General features: G+C 41.2%; 1 protein-coding gene across 1 annotated transcript; it reads left to right on the top strand.

Moving 5' to 3' along the window:
- Positions 1 to 950: 950 nt before the first annotated feature.
- mogat2 (monoacylglycerol O-acyltransferase 2) lies at positions 951 to 11510 on the top strand. The gene is made up of 6 exons (XM_066699537.1): positions 951 to 1161; positions 2080 to 2258; positions 9263 to 9467; positions 9609 to 9783; positions 9881 to 10080; positions 10926 to 11510. The coding sequence occupies exons 1-6, from the start codon at positions 1068 to 1070 to the stop codon at positions 11078 to 11080; spliced, it is 1008 nt and encodes a 335-aa protein (XP_066555634.1). The 5' UTR covers positions 951 to 1067; the 3' UTR covers positions 11081 to 11510.
- Positions 11511 to 12597: the final 1087 nt, after the last annotated feature.

The raw sequence follows: 12597 nt of genomic DNA, 5'->3' as shown, positions 1-12597 counted from the left end.
ATGTATAAATAAAAGTAAGTTAGTATACAGCATGAATTAGGTCAATCAATCCGATGTATCCCCACCTCCCCAATATGTTTCAGTTTTACGCTTCTCTCATTAAATGTGTCATTTATTATACACATTTCGATACGAGACATACGTTGTTTTTTTTTTTTTTTTAATATATTGTAATCGATTTCCCTTAAACTCACAAAGGAGTCACATCTGTCACTCGCATTCCCTGTCAAAAGCCTGCAAACTGTGTCTGCTTTTTTTGTTGCTATTTTTTGCATTAATGGGAGAGGGTCATGTTTTTGGTTCTATGCAATAATTGTGTGTTTTTGTTTATTCAGAATTCGCGAAGACAAATTGCCGCGCATGCTCCCTCTGCAGTCAAATTAGATGTGATGTGAAAGCCCATTTGGTCTTATTTTATTTGAGTAGAAAGATGCAATCAGCTTTCAGTTGCAGCGCATGCTAATGACTGTCCATCTTTCCAGCTGTGAGCAGATGGTGGTTTGTATGCACTCGCCGAGAGCCCACTCCTCCGAATAGCATTAATGATAATAATCTACTCTCTTCACTAGTGTTTTTCACGACGATGCCTTGATGCACAGCAGAATGTATATATTTTAATCTTCTTTCAGTAGACAATGACAAAATAAGGTGTTAGTGTAATAATAATTACTATTATTAGGACTGGGCAGACTTGCATACAATACACTCACACACACACATTCCTATGTCAGGTTAATTGGGGCCCCTAAGAAATATAGGTCGCATTCTTGTAGCGCAGATGTGCGCAGTTCTGCACGGGTCTGCGCGGCTCCACCAATGGGATGGGTGGGATTCTGTAGCTCTGTGCAGAACTGCGGGAATCTGCGCTACAACAACGTGACCATACATTTTTGCCTACTGCAATATAACGTGGGTCAAAGGTCTGAGGGCAGGAAGTTTCTCTTGCACAATCAATCTGTACATCAAAGCATTGCAAAATACGTCTGCAGCAGAAGCAGCCAGGGCGACTGAACTCCGTCTTTTCGGCTGAGAGCGGTGTTGCCCCTCCACTCCAACCACAGACCACCATGAAGGTTGAATTTGCTCCAGCGAAAATCCCCTTCACCCGGAGACTGCAGACTGCTGCGGTGCTGCAGTGGGTGTTCACCTTCCTCGCCCTCGGTAGGTGTTGCTGGTTTGTATCTTTATCTGAAAAGTTGCAACAGTTGCAGTTGCAGAAGACTTTGCTTGGTTGCCTGCTTCCTTTTGGAAATGTCTGGAAACATGCACCAGGTGACCCTCTGATGGCACCAAGACCTTTTAACATCAGATGTGGCTTAGTGGCATAATAAATGGACACTTCAGAAGTACTTTTTGTTTTTTGTTAAAGCTGGGCCTTTACAATGTTTGATCTGTGTCCAGCAGCAGTTTCTGCAGAGGTTTGTTAATACACACGGTTAGGGCCCTTTTCAGCTTCACAGGAGCCCCAATCACTCCGCAATATCACAATGCAGAGAAGGTTGAGCAGGGGACAAACGCAGCAAGTGCACTGTGTCTAATAATACATTGTGAAGAATTCTGATTTTCAGACTTTCTAGGGCTCAAATGATATTTCCATTTAATCTTTTAGTTTTGTAACCCGCTTCACATTGTACTACCTATGTGTCATTCAGTGCCTTGCTGCCACATTTCTGATGCTTCGGTGGGCAGTGAGATGGAAGTAGTGGTCATAGTTTAGGTCAGGCCGGACACACTTGCAGCCCCACAGTCTGCTAGCAGGCTCTCCGGCTGCGGCCAGGGACAACCAGGCCTGCCCTCTCTATTTATGTCTATTCCTGTCATATCCCAGTATTGCATTGTCATCAGTGTCTTGATTTTAATTTAATTTAATCTTTTTTTATGGAGGTAGGTGTCTGTTTTCCCGCGGTGTCTTCCAAGTGAAATCCAATACCAGAGAGAAGAATGTCCCTCTGTCTGCACAAACTAACCCTGTTTTGACACAGACTCAGCACACGGTTCACACACCGTTTTACTGAATCAGGAGTAAGCACTGCATTGACTTTATTAAACTTACAGAGCTGATGTTGTTGTTTTTTCCAGCGCAGTGCTGCTGTGTGCTGTTCATTGCCCTGCTCTTCACCCGTTTCTGGCTGATCAGTGTTTTGTATGCCACCTGGTGGTTCATTGACCGTGACACACCATCGCATGGAGGCCGGCGGCTCAGTTTCATGCACAAATTGCCCATGTGGAGGTACCTGCGGGATTACTTTCCTGTCAAGGTAAGAAACACAAGGCACAATAGTTCCTTGCCTAGGGATTAAGACAGCAGGGGGAAAGTTGTGTTAGTGTCAGCTAAAGGTAGACCTTGTAGTAACTTGTGGTGTTATTATATATCTCCATGATGAGGGAAGCTTTACCTGTAATACAGCATCCTATTCTCCTAAGCTGTTTTGCTATTATACACTTTATTTGACGATGCTGCCCTAGGCTCATGTACTTATCCGTTGTTAGCACTTCTACTGTTTTACAGCAACTTCTCCTATCTTCCCCTCCCTTTAGCACATACCTAGGACTGAACTGTATAGGTCTTCACTTCAGCCTCATTGTACGAGGATGAATGCATATTGTATTTTGTACTGATTGTATTACTGCAAGTTTGTAATGCATTAAATTATACTTTGTATTGACTGTATTACTGCACTTTTGTAATGCCTTAAAATGTCACCCTGGATAAGGCTGTATGCTAAGAAATAAAGAACAAAACAAACACAAATAAATAGTTTTCTTAAGTTTAGGAGAGGCTTAGAGTTAGTGGTAGGTCTATGGTCAGCTTTAGGGTAGGGGAACATAAGTAAATATTGTTAGGCTATGGTATCCAAGAGAATATGCTTAGTGGTTATTAATAGTTTTAAATTTATATTTATAACTCAATTTGAGCAGTGTAGAGCTGAACTGCCTGTTGGGGTGTGGAGTGAAGTTGAGAAGATGGTGTATGATGCAGCTATAATCCAAAATCATTCATGGGAACTGTCTTAAACGTACACTAGTATAGGGTTACAACTCTCTGAGCAGATACACCACGATTAGGTACTTGTTCAATTAACTTTCATAAATACACACTGCTAGGCCTACATATCACCCTCTGGGTACCTTTCTTCTCAAGGTTTAACTATTTAGATTTTATATATATCTATATAATATATATATATATATATATATATATATATATATTACACACACCGATCAGCCATAACATTATGAATACCTGCCTAATATTGTGTAGGTCCCCCTTTTGCCGCCAAAACAGTCGAGGCATGGACTCCACTAGACCTCTGAAGGTGTGCTGTGGTATCTGGCACCAAGACGTTAGCAGCAGATCCTTTAAGTCCTGTAAGCCGCGAGGTGGGGCCTCCATTGATCGGACTTGTTTGTCCAGCACATCCCACAGATGCTCGATTGGATTGAGATCTGGGGAGTTTGGAGGCCAAGTCAACACCTTGAACTCGTGATTCATCAGACCAGGCCACCTTCTTCCATTGCTCCGTGGTCCAGTTCTGATGCTCACGTGCCCATTGTAGGCGCTTTTGGCAGTGGACAGGGGTCAGCATGGGCACCCTGACTGGTCTGCGGCTACGCAGCCCCATACGCAACAAACTGCGATGCACTGTGTGTTCTGACACCTTTCTATCAGAACCAGCATTCACTTTTTCAGCAATTTGAGCTACAGTAGCTCGTCTGTTGGATCGGACCACACGGGCCAGCCTTCACTCCCCACGTGCATCAGTGAGCTTTGGCCGCCCATGACCCTGTCGCCGGTTCACCGCTTTTCCTTCCTTGGACCACTTTTGATAGGTACTGACCACTGCAGACCGGGAACACCCCACAAGAGCTGCAGTTTTGGAGATGCTCTGACCCAGTCGTCTAGCCATCACAATTTGGCCCTTGTCAAAGTCGCTCAGATCCTTACGCTGCCCATTTTTCCTGCTTCTAACACATCAACTTTGAGGACAAAATGTTCACTTGCTGCCTAATATATCCCACCCACTGACAGGTGCCATGATAACGAGATTATCAGTGTTATTCACTTCACCTCTCAGTGGTCATAATGTTATGGCTGATCGGTGTATATATATATATATATATATATATATATATATTTTAATATTGTGGTTTCTTCCCCATTACAGTGACATTATTTTAATAACACTGACTCCAAATCACTGGCTAAACATCCTCTGAGTCTACATGCAATTTAATGTTTTGATAAAAAAACATTAGTCTACTGAGAAGCATTTTAAAACTGGATGTTTTAGATCTTTAGATTTTTTTTTTGTGTCTTTAAGAAATATTCCTCTGTGGCATTATGTTTTCACCCTCATTTTCTTCACAGTTTATGTAGCATAATGCCACAGACTTAATATAGATATATTCGACATGATGCTGGGTTCTTTCCATATCCCCCCTAATCCATTTCTGTTCTGTATCAGTTTCTCCATGTCCTGGGCTTTTGTGAGGCTCACTGAAGAGCGCTGATAGCTTTGTCCTTTGAGGGAAAGCCGTATCTTTCAATCTCCCTCATAAAGATGTATCCTTGATGGATATTGGGGACCTTTGTATCTTGGACTCTGGAGGAGAGTAGATCGCAGTGGCACAGTGCCGCTCTCTGACAGCGCACTGGCACAGACTGTGCCTCGGCCTCTTTGCCAATCCCCTAGGACACACCGGGACGCTGATAAGACTGAGCCGAGGAGTAATCACGGCAGCTCAGTGCTGTGTGTTGTGTAAGCGTTCAGCTCAAAGGCTGTATTTACAAGCCTAGGGTGGATTTCACTCTGCGCTCATTGGCTGTTGCAGTCCCTTTGTTGTATTGTTGTTTGTTATCCTCCCACCGAGAGACACATTAATAGAACTGATACATTTCTTTTTGCCATCCAGACTGCCCGTGATATTGTAGCTCCCTGGTTGCTACTTTTAAGCGAGTGTTCTGGTTAGCTACAAGGTTAATCTTTTTCAGTGACATGCTTGAGCCAAGAGCTGAATTCCTGAACTGGTGTGGAAGAGACCACTAGTGAATATAGTGCTTAATGTACACATCCCAAAATACCTCCAGTACATTCGGTTAGAAATTGAAATGTTCCCACACACTTTCATCTTGCTGTCATAATGTCGTTTGCCTTTTATTATTTCATAGATCAATGGCACTTGCTTCATAGGTCTGTCCTGTTGCTTTGTAAAATACAGTTTTCAGTAGCTTCATAGCAGCACCAAAGGATTCAAAAAATGTCTTTGGGAGGTACTTTTTGACAGTAACTAGATATCTGAATTTGTATCAGTGGTTAGGCATGCAAGCTCATTTGTTTTTAAATGGAAAACTTGGCTGTGACTGATGAACAATTACCATAGAAACTAGAGGCTATCATAAGACTGCACAGCTGCTTGATTAAAATATTAACCATTGAGTTATCGGCAGGATGTGTATATATACATATGTATACATTCAAAGGTATATATTTTGAAATGTGAAAATCATGTTTGTGAAAATGTCGGTGATTATTGAGATAATATTAAAGGCACAGCATTACACTGTAATGTTTCTCTCCCTGTTGCTAAGGTGGAGTGTGGAGTGGAAGTTGCAGAAATTCAGTTTCCCATGTAACACAATTCTACCCCCTTCTGGTTTTAAACAGTACTACTGCCCAATCTCTGAAAGGACAAGGCTATGTTTTTCAGATTACAGAATATGCAATGCGGTGGAATGAATGTGTTTTATTAAAGGATCCTTATCTTATTTTCATCATGTGGTTTTTCATCATATTTTATTCAGCATATTTTGGAGGTTACAGCGGATCATTAGGATTATAAAATAAAGGTGGCGGGGGACTAGTATATTATATAATTTATTATACTTTTAACTTTATAATTTTTTGTGTTTTTGCTTTATTTTTAGTAGAACACATGGGAAATGTTGATTTTGTATTGAAAGCTGTTTCCAGGTATACGGTTAATTGGTCTTTTAAAAGAATACAAATTACTGTAAAAAATGATGGAAAAATGTGTTGGCCATTCTTATCTTTGACTATTTTCCCGTGCACCCTTCATGAGGGTGTTGGTTGTGTTTTTCTTCCTCTGGATGCATGTTGTTCTGACCCTTTCTAACCTTTGTCTCTCACTATCTGGTCGCTGTAAATATTTTCCAAGAAAAAGCAGACGTATCCCAATCTGCAGCAAACAAGCATACTATGGTGTATGGTGAAATGGTGTCATGTCCTATGCACACACACACAGACATCTATAGTGTTTATATGGATAAGGGTGTCTGCTAAGAAATCGGGTAATAATAATATTATTATTATTTATTATTATTATTATTATTATTATTATGATACATCGATTTAAGTAGAGCCATTGAAAAACTCACAGGGATTTTCAGGAGCTATCTGTGGATTGTCTCTATCTAATCGGTTCTCTTAGGCACTGATTGAAGAACCAGGTCCGAAGGGCGAGGTGTTCAAGCCGCTGTACCGATGCAGTAGACTGTCTAGATGCAGTTATTAACGGCAATAATAAAAAAAAGTGCAAACCACCCTCGTCTCTCTAAATTATCCAGTGCTTTCAGTAGATTACCGCGTTATCTTGTGAACTTGGCGCAATGTGTCACTAACTCTCAGTTTCCATCCTGTGTTGTTTGTGGTTGTGTAGCTTTTCTGTGATTGTAGTTGTAGCACATGCTTCAGTGTGGGAGGAGGTCTCCCAAAGTCATGTTTTTTTGCTGAACTGTGGATACATACGATTACATTGGGTGTTACCAGGTCATGTTATGCATCATTAGATATTTTTGTAAAGGTCCAGGATGAAGTGAAAGTTATGACTTTTTTGTATTGCTTACAATTTGTGATTAATATAACTTATATAGTCTCTTCAAAATTATGTGAATGTCATGGGAAAGTGCCAAACTAAAGCATGTTCTGAAACATTGATTTCACTGCTAAAGATTTTTAATAAGCAGTTTGTGTGTAATTATTCAGTGGCATTTATATATGGTTTATATGTTTGCCTTACATAAATTCCCATCTAGTATTTTAATTTTCCATCTTACAACGTGGAATGTTGGTTCATTCAAAAAGATACTCTGGCACTTAATTTTGTACAATAAATAAGGCTGAGATAGATGCGGCGTATTGGACTCTTTGACAGATCTCTTAAAAATAAGTACTAAGGAATTTTCCAAATGCCTTCAATGGATTTGCTAACCTTAGAAAACATATGACCTTTTGCATCATTGAAGAATGTGTACAGCAGAGCAGGGGCTGAAGAACACAGCCATGTTGTTCAAAAGCCAAAATCAATTTGCTAGAGGTTTGTTCAGCCTGCGGCCATCTCTGAATAGGATCCCATTGTTGCAGTCCCTTTTTCAGAAAGGCTGTTTTGTGTTTAGGGTGTCTGGTTACTAATTCCTGTAACAAATGCATTTATGTAGGGATATCAGATGTGACAATTACTGTTTATATGTTGAAAGTCTAGTTATAGGAGGTTGTTTTCATATATTCTCTCTGTGTGATAGCGTGTATTAATATTTCTGTTGAAATGGTCTCTTGCAGTATTTCTAGCATATACAAAAGGATGCCTTATTCTTGGAATATTTTGATTAAAAGTACAAAAGTTTAGATTTTACAAAGTCTACTACTACTATTGGCAACCTCGAGTTCTGCTGATTGGAAATATTTGTGTTTTCTGAGAAAAACAAGCACAGGGTTTTGGCGTGGGGGTCTGCAGTGTTTGTAAACGTTAAGAGGCCTGGGTGAGGAACACCAAGCAATAATTAACCCACAGTTGGCAACTGGCACTGGACATGAAAATACCTTGGAGCTGGCTTTCAAAAATGTGTCAGTCAAAGACTTCTTCCTAGCACATACACTTGCTGCCTGATACCATGATATTAATTTGCATTGGCGATATTGGAAAGATTGAGTGAGGATTTTAAATAAGTACATCATTACTTTCTTTGCATAAATGTAATTTTCTGCATGGCGCTGCACAGAAGGAGGACAAGCTTGCCCCTAGAAACTTTCCAGTAGCTCAATATTAGTGTTTAACCACTGCTTGTGAATAATTTGTCTAAGGCTGAAAGGTATTAGTGTGATCCTACCAGTGCCAGTGCCAAGCGCCTGTAGCGTATCTCTAGTCATGTATATTAATTAAGTCAAAGAGTTTACAGATTTACATTTATCATAAACATCCCACGGAGGGAGACCGGTGTTTGTGGTGTGAAGCGCTCGGAGGAGCACCCGTGTCGGTGCGGTTCGAATCCCAAGTGGGAGGCTGCGACCGGCACACACTACACATGGAATCGTGTAGTTATCTCCAAGGTTATTTGTATTTAGGTCTTTGACACTTTCCTTTTTTTGGCCTTTTTCTTACATTCCTACATTCTAGAAAGTAAGCAACGCATTTTCTTTGTGATATTTTTTTTCCCTCTGTATTCCCATGTATTCCCCTGCTAATTTCTTCTTGTTTTTTTCTTCTTCTTATCAGCCCTTGAAGTTGTATTTTTTAGGTACATAGAGATAACTCAACAGGAGGTGGCATATTGATCTTATAGCCCACTCTTTCTGACCTCAAACACACTGGTCACAAAACAAGCTGAAGCCTTATGTTGACAGAGATCCCGCGTTTGGTACATTGTTGCACATGCGATACACATGGGAAATCTGCTCCTAATAACTTGTCCTTGATACTTCCCACTGACCTGTGAGATTGCACAAACCAAATGCTTATCTCTCCCTGTGCTCCCTGCGACTCAACAGTGGAGGAAAAACATGTTCAAACTACCATAAGAAAAGCAGAAGCGATAGAAACACTGATAAATGAGGCTGATAACTGAAAAGAACAGCATGTGTGTGGCATAGTTTAATTGGGAGTCATGGTATCTTCTCTTCAGAGTTCTTTGAGGCGCCTCAGTCATTGAGATACCAGAGTGTTTTCTTGCATTTTTGTTTCTCTATTGTTCTGTCAGTTAATGCAATCTTTTCATATACTGGTTTACAGCTAAACCAGTAAGATGAGATACAGTGAACAGTTACTATGTTTATTTATTTTCATTAGTGGAAAATAACTGTCTACACTGCTAACCCACAACGTGTAGCTCATTAGTTGAGAGCTCTTCAGTATCTCTTGCTGTAACATTATTAGACTGATTTGTGGCTGACAGACAGTAAGACCTCTTAGCTACCGTGTAAAACAGGGTATTGGCTATTTATTGATTAAATGAACAACCTGCTTTCAGCTGGTGAAGACAGCCAATCTGGATCCAGGGAAGAACTACGTGTTTGGGTTCCACCCCCATGGGATCCTGGTGGCCGGGGCCTTCGTGAACTTCTGTACCCTGACCACCGGCTTCATGCAGCTCTATCCCGGGCTGACCCCTCACCTTCTCATGCTGCCACTGTGGTTCAGAGTGCCCTTCTTCAGAGACTACATCATGTCTGGAGGTGAGGAGAACACGTTCTGTGTCTCGGAGGGTATTATGGGAAGGGGCAGTATAGTGAATTTTCAGACCGCTGTGTCCTAACAACAAAAAACACTTTAAAAATAAAGTAAAACAAAAAAAAACCCTGACCTATGTCTCCCAGGGCTGATCCCCTCAGACAAGGAGAGCGCCCGGTACCTACTCCAGCGTCAGGAGGGGGGCAATGCGGTGGTCATCGCAGTGGGAGGGGCTCCAGAGGCCCTAGACGCCCATCCAGGGGCCTTCACCGTGCTTCTGGCCAACAGGAAGGGCTTTGTCAAGCTTGCAATAGAGAACGGGTAAGAACAGCACTTCAAATGACTACTGTCATTGAGAGCCAGACACCGTATCGGTAGTGACTGCCTGTGTCCCTGTGCTCTCCTTGGGATTCCTCAGGGCCCCACTGGTGCCGGTGTTTTCCTTCGGGGAGAATGAGGTGTTCGACCAGGTGGAGAACCCACGGGGGACCTGGCTACGTTGGGTACAGGAGCGTCTGCAGAAGCTGATGGGTGTGTCGTTGCCACTCTTTCATGCTCGAGGTGTCTTCCAGTACAGTTTTGGCCTCATCCCCTACAGGAAGCCCATCTTCACAGTGGGTAAGCTGGGCCTGAGTAACTGCCACCTTTGACTTCAGCGGAGACAGGGGTGCACGGAGAACCATCAGATTGTCTAACCATCAGGACTAAAGTATGCTCGTGACTCTAGCAGGTGTGCCTGTAGGGAATTTAGAGACATCACATCCTTCTGTTTACATGCAGCAAAAAATTCTACATGCCTCCTATTCAGTATGCTGTTTATGAATCCAGATTATAATTATTCATGGTAGAAGCCATTTTAGCTGTGTCAGTGATGTGCTTAATAGAATTATTCATGCAAAACCTTTCACTGGTATCTTTTTGACCTTCATCTAAGCAAAGAGCATTTTCAGCATTCCATTTCCCTGTTCAAGGTTTTGTCCCTCCAGATGGTAAACAGCACTGGTTTTCACTGTGGCCTGTACAGTTATATTGTAAAAACTGCTGTCACATGCACAATTTTGGTAGAAGTTTAAAAGTCATGTACATGACTATCGCATCACATTTTTCTTATGGTTCTTCTCTCAACCTAGACTACAGTTAGAAATAACTCTATCCAAGGACTTGAAGTTAAAATGAAGTTGAAGTGACTGAATACAGAGTGAGCAAGCCTTGGCCATTAAGCTTGGCAAACTGTGGATAGAAGTGTATCATTACTGCTGACACATTATGACAAGCCTGTTAAATCACCATCCTGTTTATTACGTACATTAGTAAGAAGGGGGAAATCTGGTACAGGATAGAGCTGGTCTGGTCTGGTATCTGGTCCTGGAGAGCTACACGTTTCTTCTATTTCATGTTTTACCCAAACCGTAAACTACTTAGAAAGGGCAAACTAACATTCACTGCCTCGTTTCCTCATGCAGTTGGGAAGCCAATCCCCGTGGAGAAGAATGAAAGGCCCACAGAGGAGGAGGTGGATGCCCTGCACGAGCTGTACATTGAGGAGCTCTGCAAGCTCTTTGAGGAGCACAAAGGCAATTATGGGGTGCCAGAAGATAAGCACCTCACTTTCGTATGAACTGTACTATGCTGTGGCCGCTCCACTGTCCTGTTCTTCCTGTAAACCCTTGTGTCTCTTAGGAAAAGCTTAAATAAGGATTTTTTTACTGCTGTAAACTGTACAGTTACCTCCGTGGCTCAATACTCATTTTTCCCTGAATGTACTGTCACTGTTCTTCCGCATCTCTGTTCCGTAACCGTTCCAGTGCGTAAAGCCACACTTTTATGGGCAAATCATGAAATTTCACAACTGCAAGCAATCTGACGAGTGATGGTGAATTCAGAAGACAGCGGAAGCAGTCACATGCAGATCAAACTCTCGTGACCTGAGGACGTGGAACTACACACGAAAAAGGAAGTAGAAATTACCCATGCTTCATTCATATGCAGAGTTTGCTGGCCTGAATTCTGTCTCTCTCTCAAATAAAGTGTAAAATTGAGAACTCTGATGGCATAACTCCTGATCCAATGCATTACACTATACTGTACAAAAATGTACATAACTTGTATGGCAGCAATACTATTTTAGTATATTATATTAGTAATATAATTCTGTATTTTCATAAAATGTTTATGTCAAGAGAGGCATGCCCAACTCGCAGAATAATAATGACAGAAAAAATCCTCATTGATAAGAGCTATAGAATCCTAAAAATATAAAAATATATATAAAAATGTTGTAAGTGTTCCTGTGTGATGTTTCAATTAGTTTTTTTGATTAAACATCCAGTAAGACACTATACTTTTTTGAATAAATGCACAAACCTATACATCTTCCACCTCAAATGTATTTATATATGAAATGATGGTTTGCCTTGACTACAGCAGAGCTGAAGTACATGTATGTATTTTAGGTGGTTCTAGTGCATTTTTATTTTTGTGAGATAATGGCTCTCTTTTATTTGGAACATTTCCAAACAGAATGGCCTTCACAGTTTTGTAATAATCTGTGATTTATGGAAGAGGTCAGTCATTACAAAACGGCAGAATATCTTGCCAGGTTTTATCTTCCAAAAATGTAAAGAGAGTGCCCAGGTGATATTTCAACAGAATTCGGTCACTGGAATGAACTCTGGTCATGCTGTAATATTGGTAATGTCTCGGTAGCGTTTTGATGCTATGTTGGGAAATGCATTGGCGTGACCATTTCGAATGCCAACTGGACCGAGGGTCCTTATTTCACATTAATGGGTTTTTATCTGGGAGCAACGCAGCAGAAAACCACAGGGGGTTGGTTCAGCATGTGGCAGAGCCAGGAACTCAAACCTCCAGATCTCCCACACAGAGAAAGTTGCACATTTCCTAAACTGGTGACTGGCTATAGCCTTAACATTTGTAATGAGTGTAGGCTAATGATAATGGTGTGTTTAACTCCATTTCTTTCTATAGAAGAGAGAAAATATAAAATGTACTTAACAAACTGCAACAAGGGTTCTAGCATAAAGAATTTAGCGATTTTACGGCAATTGCCTTGATTGATAAGCGATTAACTTCTCCCTAGGAACGCTATATAAATGCTTATTGGCCCTGATGACC

Source organism: Amia ocellicauda, chromosome 3 (assembly GCF_036373705.1).
Source record: "Amia ocellicauda isolate fAmiCal2 chromosome 3, fAmiCal2.hap1, whole genome shotgun sequence".
Taxonomy (NCBI): domain Eukaryota; kingdom Metazoa; phylum Chordata; class Actinopteri; order Amiiformes; family Amiidae; genus Amia; species Amia ocellicauda.
Note: the sequence above shows the minus strand (reverse complement) of the source record. Positions and strands in the feature narration are given on the sequence as shown.